General features: G+C 43.9%; 1 protein-coding gene across 5 annotated transcripts in view; it reads left to right on the forward strand.

Annotated features, from left to right (window-relative positions):
• doc2b (double C2-like domains, beta) overlaps positions 1-14267 on the forward strand; it is a 250966-nt gene that overhangs the window by 218695 nt on the left and 18004 nt on the right. For all 5 annotated transcript variants that reach the window (XM_047379277.1, XM_047379279.1, XM_047379275.1 and 2 more), the window contains one exon: positions 12108-12265. In XM_047379277.1, the coding sequence (XP_047235233.1) occupies positions 12108-12265 (158 nt within the window). The remainder of the gene's footprint in view (positions 1-12107; positions 12266-14267) is intronic.

Genomic DNA, 14267 nt, shown 5'->3' on the forward strand with positions numbered 1-14267 from the left:
AATTCTTCCTTCAGATTTAGGAGATCAGTGTCACTCCCCATGTCAGCAATGTCTCTTCTTAGGCCCGCTTTCAGTTTCCGTGGTAACCAACTGTTTTGCTGGTGGTAATGTAGTATCATCACTGCTTTGAGTTCAAACTGAAGAAAACACACTAGTTTTCATGGAGATGGAGAAGGCAGTTGTAAATAAATCATCCTCTTATCCAGTGGTGTAGTTGCATGGGCGGTTTCCCCTGTAGAACCATCCCCGGTTATGGCCCTTGTGCTGAAGAGATAATTTTGTAATGTGATATGGGCTGGCACAGATACTCGAACTATATGAACTCTCACTTATTGGACTGTTTAGCCAGCGCATTTCAGAATGAGAAGAGGAAGAAAGGGTAAAAAAGACCACCACTAAAAATGGTTAAAAACGACTAATTGAAAAGACGGAAAGAGACGGAGAGAAGGATCGTGACAGCAATGTTTGGCTCATAGTCGGGGGTTACTGTTGTTTACTGCAATGAGATCCAACATCATTGTTTTAACATGTGCTTAATCCAGTTCTTACAGGGTTAGGAACTGATTTCATTTTTTTCCATCATAACATTATTTTAACAGCAAACTAAAGATGAAATTGTTCCACTTTTAGCCTTGGCTACATTGAGATAGGATCGCAGTTTTCACCTATTAGACATTATGAATTTCTTTCTCGCAGCACTGGGAACAACATCAGTGAAAACAAAAGGGGGCATCACGTCATGTTTTTTACAGCTGTTAACAAACAACGTAGAGAGAGGGAGGATGAAGATCATGAGGCAGCTGAGGAGCAGGAAAGAGGAAAGAAAGAAAGAGGAGTTGATTGGAGAGGAAGCTGAGATTGAGAGATCAGAAACAGAGACTGTCAATCCTGAGAGTGAAGCGGAACATGCAGTGGTGTGAAAAAGTTTTTGCCTCATCCTGATTTCCTAATTTTTTGCATGTTTGTCACACTTCAGTGTTTCAGATCTAACCAATTTAAATATTAGTCAAAGACAACACAAGTAAACACAAAATGCAGTTTTTAAATGAAGGTTTTTATTAGGGCGAAGAAAAACCCAGCCCTACATGGCCCTGTGTGAAAACATGATTGCCCCCTAAACCTAAGAACTGGTTGGGCAGCCCTTAGCAACAGCAACTGCAATCAAGCGTTTGCGATAACTTACTATGAGGCTTTCTCAGCGCTGTGGAGGAATTTTGGCCCACTCATTGTTTCAGAATTGTTTAATTCAGCCACATAGGAGGGCTTTGGAGCATGAACTGCATTTTTAAGGTCTTGCCATAGCATCTCAATAGGATTCAGGTCAGGACTTTGACTAGACTACTTTAAAGTTTTCATTTTGTTTTTCTTCAGAGGTGGACTTGCTTGATCATTGTCCTGCTGCAGAATCTAAGTTTCAGCTTGAGGTCATGAACAGATAGCCTGACATTTACCTTCAGGATGTTTTGGTGACAGCAGAATTCATGGTTCCATTTGTCACAGCAAGTCTTCCAGGTCCTGAAGCAGCAAAACAGCCCCAGACCTTCACACTACCACCACCATATTTTACTCTGGGTATGATGTAATTTTTCTGAAATGTGATGTTACTTTTACACCAGATGTAATGGGACACACACCTTCCAAAAAAATTCAGCTTTTGTCTTGTCAGTCCTCAGAATATTTTACGAAAAGTCTTTGGGGTCATCAAGATGTTTTCTGGAAAAAGTAAGACGAGTCTTAATATTCTTTATGCTCAGCAGTGGTTTTCATCTTGGAGCTCTGCCATGCAGGCCGTTTTTGCCCAGTGTCTTTCTTGTAGTTGAGACATGAACACTGACCTTAACTGAGGCAAGTGAGGCCTGCAGTTCTCTGGATGTTGTTGCAGGGTCTTTTGTGACCTCTTGGATGACTCATTGCTGCGCTCTTCGGGTAATTATGGTCGGCCAGCCACTCCTGGGAAGGTTCACCACCAGTTCATGCTTTCACCATTTGTGGATAATGGCTCTCACTGTTGTTCGCTGGAGTCCCAAAGCTTTAGAAATAGGTTTATAACCCTTTCCAGGCTGATAAATTTCATTACTTTCTTTCTCGTTTGCTCCTGAATTTCTTTGGATCTCAGCATGATAGCTTTTGGGGATCTTTGAATCTACTTAACTCTGTCTGGCAGGTCCTATTTAAGTGATTTCTTGATTGAGAACAGGTGTGGCAGTAATCAGGCCCGGGTGTGGCTAGAGAACATAAACTCAGGTGTGATGAGCCACAGTTGAAGGGTATGTTTTAATGGGGGGGCAATCACTTTTTCACACAGGCCCATATAGGTTCGGATTTTTTTTTCTTAATAATAAAAACCTTCATTTAAAAATTGCATTTTGTGTTTACCTATGTTGTCTTCGACCAACATTTTGTTTTTTTTTGATGATCTGAAACTCTCGTAAGAAATAAGAATCAGGAAGGGGGCAAAAACTTTTCTGCACCACTGTATAGACTGTAAGGGAGAGATTCATCTCATTTCAGATATCAGCAAGTGCAAGGATGATCTACCAGTGCAGCATAATTTGAAGACATTTCCAACCACATTAATGGGGGACAATAATTACTTATGAAGTCAGAAATTAAATTTGTTTTACTGATGCAAGAGACGTTGCTTTGAATATCTATTGAGCCATTTTCGAACCTAATTTGCACAAATGTTTACATCAGCTCACAGTTATTCGAGATTAAACACACTTGATGTGCTTGACTTTGGCCCAGAGATAGGAATTATGTCTTTCTATGCAAAATACAAGAAGCTCAAGGAAGTATTTCAATATGTGTAAAGTCAAAAATCAAATGTTATTAAAGTGTAATGCATTAAATATATCTTTATTAAAGATATAGTAAAAGCATATGTGTTGCTGTTCCACAACCCAGAGATGAGAGCTCCACTCTCAGACTTGAGTCATACCCAAGTTGCAAAAACAAAGACTCAGACTTGAGTCTCGTGTCCGATGGCTAATCATTTTTCATGTAATCTGAGATGAAACTAAGACCAAAAGTAAACCAGGGGGGATGTACATATTGTGTGAAAGGTCCAATATTATTACAAACTAAAGCACTACCTGGTTTTTAAATTAAAAGCTCCTTCTGTTCTTTTCATTTGACACTCTCTCTTATTCATTGATAGCAAATTGATAGCAAATTTCTAATCAGCCAATCACATGGCAGCACCTCAATGCATTTAGGCATGTAGACATGGTCCAGACGATCTGCTGCAGTTCACACTGAGCATCAGAATGGGGAAGAAAGGTAATTTAAGTGACTTTGAACGTGACATGGTTGTTGGTGCCAGACGAGCTGGTCTGAATATTTCAGAAACCGCCAATGCCTTGTTGATGTCAGAGGTCAAAGGAGAATGGCCAGACTGGTTCGAACTGATAGAAATGCAACAGTAAGTCAAATAACCACTCGTTATAACCAAGGCATGCAGAAGAGCATCTCTGAATACACATTCCTGATTATTCGTTGCAGTCTGGACCTGTCCTGTTTTGTGGATGAGCCAAACCACACTGAGATGGATGAAGACAGGACAGACTGAATGATGGCAGTGTAGAAGATGAGCAGCAGCTCCTGTGGAAAATTGAACTTCTTGAGTTGCCTCAGAAAGTACAGTCTCTGCTGGGCCTTCTTTCGAACAGTGTCTATGTGTGAAGACCATCTCAGGTCCTCAGAGATGGTGGTTCCTAAGAACCTAAAGTGGTCCACGGCCGATACAGTGTTGTTGAGGATGGTGAGGGGGGTGTATGGGGGTGGTGTTCTCCGAAAGTCCACCACCATTTCCACAGTCTTGAGTGGGTTCAGTTCAAGGTAGTTCTGACCGCACCAGTGTACCAGCCGATCCACCTGCTGTCTGTATGCAGACTCATCACCATCCTGGATCAGTCCAATGACAGTGGTGTCATCTGCAAACTTAAGGAGTTTCACGGACGAGTCTGATGAGGTGCAGTCATTTGTGTACAGAGAGAAGAGAAGTGGGGATAGAACACACCCCTGGGGGGCACCAGTACTTATTGATCTGGATCGGGAGAAGATGCTCCCCAGTCTCACCTGCTGCTGTCGGTCCGTCAGGAAGCTGTTGATCCACTGACAGGTGGAGGCTGGGACGTTGAGCTGTGTGAACTTCTGGTGGAGGATGTCTGGTATGATAGTGTTGAAGGCCGAGCTGAAGTCTACAAACAGGATCCTGGCGTACGTCCCTGGGTGGTCGAGGTGTTGCAGGATGAAGTGTAGACCTAAGTTAACAGCATCATCTGCCGACCTGTTTGCTCGGTAAGCAAATTGCAGGGGGTCCAGCAGGGGGCCTGTGATGTCTTTCAGGTGCTTCAACACCAGCCGCTCAAAGGATTTCATGACCACAGACGTCAGGGCTACAGGCCTGTAGTCATTTAATCCCAGGATGGTGGGTTTCTTGGGAACCGGGATGATGGTGGATCGTTTGAGGCAGGAGGGGACCTCACATTTCTCCAGTGATTTGTTGAAGATCCTTGTGAAGATCGGAGCGAGTTGATTTGCGCAGGCTTTCAGGCATGATGGGGAGACGTTATCAGGTCCTCCAGCTTTCTTTGTTTTCATGTGCTGAAAGAGCCTGTTTACATCTTCCTCGGAGATCTTTAGTGCAGTCAGAGGATCTGAAGGTAGGGGGTTGGTTGCTTTATGGGAGGAATTTGTTCCTGAATGGGATGTGGAGGGGATGATTTGAGGTGTGAATGGCTTCTTGTCATGTCTGCAGTAGAAGCCATTCAGACGGTTGGCCAGGAGACGACTCTGTTCAGGATGGGTGGAGGGGCTCCTATAGGCAGTCAGGTTTCTCAGACCAGTCCATACAGCTGAAGTGTCACCAGTAGAAAGGTTGTTCTTCAGATTCTCACTGTAGCTTCTCTTAGCTGCTTTGATCTCCTTTGTTAGTCTGTTCCTGGCCTGCCTGTACCGCGCCCAATCTCTACTGCTGTGAGCTTCTTCCTTTTCCCTGCGCAGATTCCTGAGGTGTGGAGTAAACCATGGCTTGTTATTTCCAAAGGTGCAGAAGGTCTTGGTCTGCACACACATGTCCTCACAGAAACTGATGTATGATGTCACCACATCAGTTAGTTGGTTTAGGTCAGTGGCTGAAGTTTCAAAAACAGTCCAGTCATTCAAAGCAGGCCTGTAGCGTCTGCTTTGATTCCTCAATCCACTTCTTAACAGTGTGAACCTTGGGTTTGGAAGCTCTTAGTTTCTGTCTGTAGGTTGGGATGAGGTGGATTAGATAATGATCTGAAAAACCCAGAGCAGCCCTGGTAACAGCATGATATGAGTCCTTTAAAGCTGTGTAACAATGGTCCGGTGTGTTTTTGTCTCTGGTGGGACACTTAATATGCTGCCTGTATTTGGGGAGTTCATTGGAGAGGTTTGCTCTGTTAAAATCTCCCAGTATTATGATGAAAGAGTCCGTGTATTTTTTCTCCAGTTCTGTAATCAGCTCAGCAAGATGTTTTTCAGCGGCAGAAGTGCAGCCATGCGGTGGAAAATATGAGCCAATTATTATAAACGAGGAAAACGGTTTACAGATTATGGAAAATGACTCCAGATCAGGACTACATGTTTTTCCAGCACTTTTACGTCTCTGCACCAACCTTCATTTATATAAAAGCAGATTCCGCCTCCTCGTCTCTTCCCCGATAGCTCCACGCTGCGATCCGCTCTGAGCAGCTGAAAGTCCGGCATCAGCAGTGCGCGGTCCGGGATGTTTTCACTCAGCCATGTCTCGGTGAAGCAGAGAACCGCTGATCCGCGGAGGTCCGTGTTTTTACCGGTGAGAAGAAGCAGCTCGTCCATCTTGTTGTTGAGAGAGCGGACATTTGCCAGGTGGATTGAAGGCAGTGGTGTGCGAAGTCCTCTTTTGCGGAGCTTTACCAGCACGCCAGTACGGTTTCCCCTCCGCCGTTTTCGGCGCAGTATTCCATATACAGGTCCTTCTCAAAATATTAGCATATTGTGATAAAGTTCATTATTTTCCATAATGTAATGATGAAAATTTAACATTCATATATTTTAGATTCATTGCACACTAACTGAAATATGTCAGGTATTTTATTGTCTTAATACGGATGATTTTGGCATACAGCTCATGAAAACCCAAAATTCCTATCTCACAAAATTAGCATATTTCATCCAACCAATAAAGGAAAAGTGTTTTTAATACAAAAAACATCAACCTTCAAATAATCATGTACAGTTATGCACTCAATACTTGGTCAGGAATCCTTTTGCAGAAATGACTGCTTCAATGCGGCGTGGCATGGAGGCAATCAGCCTGTGGCACTGCTGAGGTCTTATGGAGGCCCAGGATGCTTCGATAGCGGCCTTTAGCTCATCCAGAGTGTTGGGTCTTGAGTCTCTCAACGTTCTCTTCACAATATCCCACAGATTCTCTATGGGGTTCAGGTCAGGAGAGTTGGCAGGCCAATTGAGCACAGTGATACCATGGTCAGTAAACCATTTACCAGTGGTTTTGGCACTGTGAACAGGTGCCAGGTCGTGCTGAAAAATGAAATCTTCATCTCCATAAGGCTTTTCAGCAGATGGAAGCATGAAGTGCTCCAAAATCTCCTGATAGCTAGCTGCATTGACCCTGCCCTTGATAAAACACAGTGGACCAACACCAGCAGCTGACACGGCACCCCAGACCATCACTGACTGTGGGTACTTGACACTGGACTTCTGGCATTTTGGCATTTCCTTCTCCCCGGTCTTCCTCCAGACTCTGGCACCTTGATTTCCGAATTACATGCAGAATTTGCTTTCATCCGAAAAAAGTACTTTGGACCACTGAGCAACAGTCCAGTGCTGCTTCTCTGTAGCCCAGGTCAGGCGCTTCTGCCGCTGTTTCTGGTTCAAAAGTGGCTTGACCTGGGGAATGCGGCACCTGTAGCCCATTTCCTGCACACGCCTGTGCACGGTGGCTCTGGATGTTTCTACTCCAGACTCAGTCCACTGCTTCCGCAGGTCCCCCAAGGTCTGGAATCGGCCCTTCTCCACAATCTTCCTCAGGGTCCGGTCACCTCTTCCCGTTGTGTAACGTTTTCTGCCACACTTTTTCCTTCCCACAGACTTCCCACTGAGGTGCCTTGATACAGCACTCTGGGAACAGCCTATTCGTTCAGAAATTTCTTTCTGTGTCTTACCCTCTTGCTTGAGGGTGTCAATAGTGGCCTTCTGGACAGCAGTCAGGTCTGCAGTCTTACCCATGATTGGGGTTTTGTGTGATGAACCAGGCTGGGAGTTTTAAAGGCCTCAGGAATCTTTTGCAGGTGTTTAGAGTTAACTTGTTGATTCAGATGATTAGGTTCATAGCTCATTTAGAGACCCTTTTAATGATATGCTAATTTTGTGAGATAGGAATTTTGGGTTTTCATGAGCTGTATGCCAAAATCAGCCGTATTAAGACAATAAAAGACCTGAAATATTTCAGTTAGTGTGCAATGAATCTAAAATATATGAATGTTAAATTTTCATCATGACATTATGGAAAATAATGAACTTTATCACAATATGCTAATATTTTGAGAAGGACCTGTAGAGCCGCAGCTCCGCTTGCCAGGAGCTCAGTGAACCTCGGATCGATGAAAGATGGTGAAAAAAACCCAAGAGAGGACTCTCTGATGTTGAGAAGTTCCTCTCTACTGAATGAGACCACAGGATTGTGGCCTGACACCACAGATAAAAACACACAAAATACAAAAACAAAGAGAGAGCGAAGCTCCGAGGCTGCCATCGTCGGCGCCATCTTGGTAGCTCTTTCTAATTCATTGCATATTTAGTGTTCAGACAACAAACCTAAAGTAGATTTAATTCATGGCATCCTAATGATCTTGCAGATCTTTAGACTCAGAGAAGTGGAGCCTCAGAACCCGGTCTACTGCGCTGAAATCGTAAATGGAATGGATAATTGAAACACACCAAACGGTTCAACTACAAAGACACTCACAGTTCTTCAAAATAAAAGCACTTCCTGTTTGATTCAATCACCACTTCATCATTACTAGGTGTTACCAAACCTGCTATTATTTATATCGTTGATGGGGTAAATATGACCTTTTTTCGATTTTCAACATAATTCACAGCATTTTGTTCCAGTTTTGAGCATGCTGAATTAATGTTTCAATAAAGATCATTTCTGATTATCCATGTGTTAAATAAATGGAGATAAATAAGTACATGATAGCATCATAGCGTGAAAGGCACACTAAATGACATGCATTTCATGAGTCATTAGACACTGGAGACCTGATTTGAACATGGGGAAAATTATTTGCTGACATCTCTGCTACAGCTGAGCTGGGGGGCAACAAGCAAACCCACCCCAGCCCGCCGCCTCTCCCCGTGGGCCACTCCAGAGTAGAAGAGAGTCCAGCCCCTCTCAAGGAGATGGGTTCCAGAGCCCACGCTCTGTGCACAGAGGCTGGGGACTGGGGTTGGACTCTTTCATCACCCAGGCTGAAGTCACTGAGGTGGTTAAAAAGCTCCGCGGTGGCAGGGCTTCTGGGGTGGATGAGATCCGCCCTGAGTACCTCAAGTCTCTGGATGTTGTGGGGCTGTCATGGTTGACACGCCTCTTCAACATTGCGTGGCAGTCGGGGACAGTGCCTCTGGACTGGCAGACTGGGGTGGTGGTCCCCCTTCATAAGAAGGGTGACCGGAGGGTGTGTTCCAACTACAGGGGGATCACACTCCTCAGCCTCCCTGGTAAGGCCTACCCCAGGGTATTGGAGAGGAGAGTCCGGCCGATAGTCGAACCTCGGCTTCAGGAGGAGCAATGTGGTTTTTGTTCCAGCCGTGGAACACTGGACCAGCTCTATACCCTCTACAGGGTGCTCGAGGGTTCATGGGAGTTTGCCCAACCGGTCTACATGTGTTTTGTGGACCTGGAGAAGGCATTCAACTGTGTCCCTCGTGATGCCCTGTAGGGGGTGCACCAGGAGTATGGAGTCGGGGGCCCTTTATTAGGGGCCATCCGGTCTCTGTACAAGCGGAGCAGGAGTTTGGTTCGCATTGCCGGCACTAAGTCGGACTTGGGCTGCCCTTTGTCACCGGTCCTGTTCATAACTTTTATGGACAGGATTTCTAGGCGTAGCCAAGGGCCGGGGGGGGGGGTCTGGTTTGGGGACCAGAGGATTTCGTCTCTTCTTTTTGCAGATGACGTGGTCCTGCTGGCCCCCTCTAGCCAAGACCTACAGCATGCACTGGGGCGGTTCGCAGCCGAGTGTGAAGCGGCTGGGATGAGGATTAGCTCCTCCAAGTCCGAGGCCATGGTTCTCGACCGGAAAAGGGTGGCTTGTCCTCCTCAGGTTGGAGGGGAGTTCCTGCCTCAAGTGAAGGAGTTTAAGTATCTTGGGGTCTTGTTCACGAGTGAGGGAAGAATGGAGCAGGAGATCGACAGACGGATCGGTGCGGCTGCCGCAGTAATGGGGGCGCTGTGCCGGCCCGTTGTGGTGAAGAGAGAGCTGAGCCGAAAAGCGAAGCCCTCGATTTACCAGTCGGTCTATGTTCCTACCCTCACCTATGGCCATAAACTTTGGGTCATGACCGAAAGAACGAGATCCCGGATACAAGCGGCTGAAATGAGCTTCCTCCGTAGGGTGGCCGGGCACTCCCTTAGAGATAGGGTGAGGAGCTCGGCCATCCGGGAGGGGCTTGGAGTAGAGCCGCTGCTCCTCCACATCGAGAGGAGCCAGTTGAGGTGGCTCGGGCATCTATACCGGATGCCTCCTGGACGCCTTCCTCGGGAGGTGGGACGGCCCAGGACACGCTGGAGGACTGTGTCTCTCCGCTGGCCTGGAAACACCTTGGGCTCTCCCTGGAGGAGCTGGAGGAGGTGTCTGGGGAGAGGGACGTCTGGGTGTCTCTGCTGAGTCTGCTGCCCCCACGACCCGGTCAAGGATAAGTGGAAGACGACGAGTATGGGTACGAGTACGAGTACATCTCTGCCACAATCACAAGATTTGTACAGCATTTCATTTTATCGTCCACCCAATGAGATGTCGATTCTCGTGCAAGCCCCATTAAGACCAGTGTGTTCTGGTTTCTGGACATTCATTGGACCAGTGTCAGTCACATCACTGTCGTCATCTTCCTAGAAAAAATAAAACTTTGCAACTCATTTTGAATCTCGTTTTTCTCCGTGCCTTATGTGAACTTTCCAAGTTGCATGCCATCTGTGGTCTGAGATGAATGTCAGCGTAATCAGTGGGATTGCAGATATGCGGCGTGACTAATACAGACGCTCAACAGAGAAGCAGCCAGTTTAATATCACAGTCCTCTTCTGGGAGAAAACTGATCCTTGGCTACAAAAACATTCATAGAAATCCTCTTGTTGATGTTACACATGTGTCAATCTGTTGTCTTCTACATACTGATAAAAGTATGGGAATAACTGTAAAAAGAAACAGATATACATTAACGGGTTACTTTTCCACAATATGTTTTTTTTTTTTTTTTTTTAATCTGGGAAATTTATTTTGATGAGGTTGTTGACTCATCTTCAGCACTTAAAATGGCATCAATCAGTGATCACTGATTGGCTAATATTCAAGAACCACAAATGTCAAGATGGCAATTAGTTCCCTAACAGAATCAGTTTATAATCTGGCACATTTAACACCTTCAAAAAAGGGACGTTTTCCCCATGATATATAAAATAGAATGTCTTTCAAACACCTTCTGTTCATCTGAGGCCACAGCTACACTTGATATTTCTTTCAACAGATATTTGTTCTTCTGTTTTTTGAGTAAATGTCTGTGTCAACACCGTCTGTTTTCACCATAACAATTTCAAAGCCATTTATTGTCATTTCGTACCTTCCTGTCAACATTTCCAACCCTTCGTATCTACAGTTTTCTTCTCAAGATATCCACCATGTTTTAAAAATGCACCTATGAAGTACTAACCTCTGACTGAAGAAGGAAAGTCACCTGAGAAGATTAGGACACCCCATTGTTTATAAAAAATGTTTGACAATGATGTCTAGTCTTATTTTTCTTTATCTCTGAGAGAATTTGACATGATTGCATTTTAACAACTAAACTTAACCTGATTTTAAAGATAGCAACAAAAAAAGGTTTTCTAACTGAGGAAAAAGTAGAAAACTCTATTTCCTAATAGTGTGACCCCCTTTGGTTGAGATGCTTCTTGTGTCTCTGACATCGGACTGAGGAAAGTTTTTCCCCAGCTTCCAGCAGCTTGATGGATTCCTTAACTTCCTGGTGCATCATAAATCAGAATCAGAAAAGCTTTATTGCCAAGTATGTTTTTGGACATACAAGGAATTTGTTTTGGCATAGTCGGTGCAATACAACACAAATTAAACAGTATAAACATGTCTACAATATAATATAAATATATGTGCACAGTTTTAAGTGAGTGAGAGTAAATGTAGAGCAGTATTGGGTGCGAGAGCAGTACAACAGTGCAGATGATCAGTGTGCAAGTATGGCAGTGCAAGTAAAGCAGAAGTCCAAGAAAAGAGTCTTCTCCCCCAGCCAGTTCTTTATTTTTCAACAAAATTAAATAAAGACACGATCTAGAAAGGCAAGACCTAAATATAATCAGATGTGCTGGTTTGAAAGAAGATACAAATAAATAAATACTAACACTGAGAAATGGCTGGAGGAACCTCCACATAGACTAAGATCTGAGCTTGTTTTCATTTCTTAATGCTCAGCCAGTCCTTGGCATGGTTCAGGTCAGGCTGCGAAGTCCAGTTCTGCTTCAGTATTAATTTGTTTCCAGATTGTTTCACATTTTCCTCAAAAAACCTCTAATGCACGGCAGATGGTGAATTCCATGATGGTGATTTACCTGCTGCTGCTGCAAAGCATCCTCTGGGCCCATGTCCACTGGATAATCTAGCCCTACTCATTTCAACAGTCAGGAGCACTTTAACTCCATATCTGAGGTTCAGTCAGGACAAGCTTCCTTCAAAATGCCGAGTAACGAAGGTCTAATCATCTGCACTCGGTGTAGACGGATGGATGTCACCAGCATTTCTGTTATTAATGACTAAACCTGTTTGGGTTTTTTCTTTTTACTTTTCAGGTCAATAAGACAGAGGACAAGTCTCTGGAGGAACGGGGACGTATTATGATTTCTCTCAAGTACAACACCCAGAAGTCTTGCCTGGTAGTGGGCATCATTCGCTGCGCTCACCTTGCTGCCATGGATGCCAACGGCTTCTCCGACCCCTACGTCAAAACGTCAGTAGATCCTCTCAAACAGAAACTGGGAAAGTCATTTTATTTCAGGGAGCACATTTAAAACTTTAAAGAGACACTTAAATGTAACTATTTTGAAATATTTTTGGCTATGTGCTTATACAGTCATATTTAGATTTATTTTATTACTTCTAACTGAATAAGCAGCAACGGAAAACCTTCATGTTTCACATCCGTATCAGTTGCCATGTTGTTCATTTCCTGGTGAGATTTTTCAATCACTGAGGAGACAACCCTCGTATCCCTTTTAACTTCTTGCTAACATCGCCTGCCCTTTAATCTATGTTAATATAGATTTATATTCTCATCGTGCTCTGACAGCAGCTCAGCTGTCTCAGTGTGGGGAATTTAGCACAAGGCTGATAGATGTTTTTTTCCTTGAAACATTGATCTAAAAAAATAAGAAATTATTGCAACATAAAACACAAGGGACATCAGTTTAATGCAACAAGTCTCCGTTCATGTTGTGATTATTTATTGATTGGGCGCATTGAGAGGCAAGTGTCTGACAGAGAGAGATTGAATAGAAAGGCTCCTCAATGAAAATTAAAATTATGCTAATAAACTGCCTGGCTGTCTAATATATAGTGAGCTGTCCTACACATTGTGCATTAGGAATCATCGAATGCTACAGTTGTAGGCACATGATCAGTGCAGTGAGTGGACCAGCTTACGCAGGGTAATGCAGGAAAATTACATTAAAGACAAGACATACAATTAATAAATAATAGTAACATTTTAAGCATCACTTAAACAGGTGTAACAATGCACAGTTAAAAAAATAAATAGCTAAAGCATGATAGGAATAAAGTAATAAAAGAATCTAATCTAAATTGCCTTTAGGCGTGATTGTGTATCCTGTGTTACTGTGTTGCCCTGTGAAGGACTGGTACCCTGTCCAGATTCGCAGGGGGACCTGGTGCCTATCTGGTGTCTATCGCAGCCGCCAGAAACAACACTGGTAATCGGGTACAGAAAATGCACTGGATGACATCAGTTGTTAAACATTTATGTGTTCACTGAGGCGTCAGGAAAAAGGATTTTAATTTATCTGAATTCCTCCAGTGTTGTAGACACACTTCATTTCATACATTAGAGGCTCGAGACTTGGCCAGAACTTGCCTCTCAAAGACTTAAGACTTAACTTGTTGTTGGCATGAAAGACTTGAGACTTTTCTTGAAATTGCCTCCCAACAACTTGAGAGCTGACTTGACTTGGACTTAAAACAAAAGATTCAAGACTTGTCTTGCCTTTTTACAGAATTTAGACCTGACATGGACTTTGACCAAAACACTTGACACATGACTTGGACCAAAAAGTTTAAGACTTGGAATGAAAGACTTGAGTCTTGACATGGACTTGAAGTGAAAGACTTCAGGCTTGACATGTACTTGGACCTCAGGCTTGGAATTGGAGTGAAAGAGTTAAGACGGCTTACAGCTAAATACTTGAGACATGGCTCTAATTTACTTCAAAAACTATAGACCTGACTTGGACTTGAAGCAGAAACTTCAAGAACTGACTGGTCTGACTTGTAATTTAGACTTGGACTTGGAGTGAGCAAAAGACTTGAGACTTGACTCGGACTTAAAGCTAAACACTTGAGACCTGACTTGGACTTGAAGACCTGAAACTTGATATGGATTTGCCCCTCGGAGATTTAAGACTTGACTTGGGAAAATGACTTGTGATCTCTGCCCCATGCTATTTTGTGCTACATAACACATTTATTGGCTACAGGTTACAGATTTGACTTTTCAGTTTGCAATGTTCCTAAAAGGAAGGGTTCAGGAAGCAGAGATGGTGACTTGAGTTTGAGACTGCGACTCGCACTTAAGTCAAATAAAATAAAGACTCCAGGCTCGACTTGGACTCGTGCCCTAAAGACTTGAACTCTTGGTGTGAGACTCGAGTCTTAGTACCAGTTTTTATCCGGTGTAATGAAGAGTGAAAGGAGGCAGCAGCAGCTGCATGTTTTACTGT

This window comes from Girardinichthys multiradiatus, chromosome 11, assembly GCF_021462225.1.
Source record: "Girardinichthys multiradiatus isolate DD_20200921_A chromosome 11, DD_fGirMul_XY1, whole genome shotgun sequence".
NCBI classification, from domain to species: Eukaryota; Metazoa; Chordata; class Actinopteri; order Cyprinodontiformes; family Goodeidae; genus Girardinichthys; species Girardinichthys multiradiatus.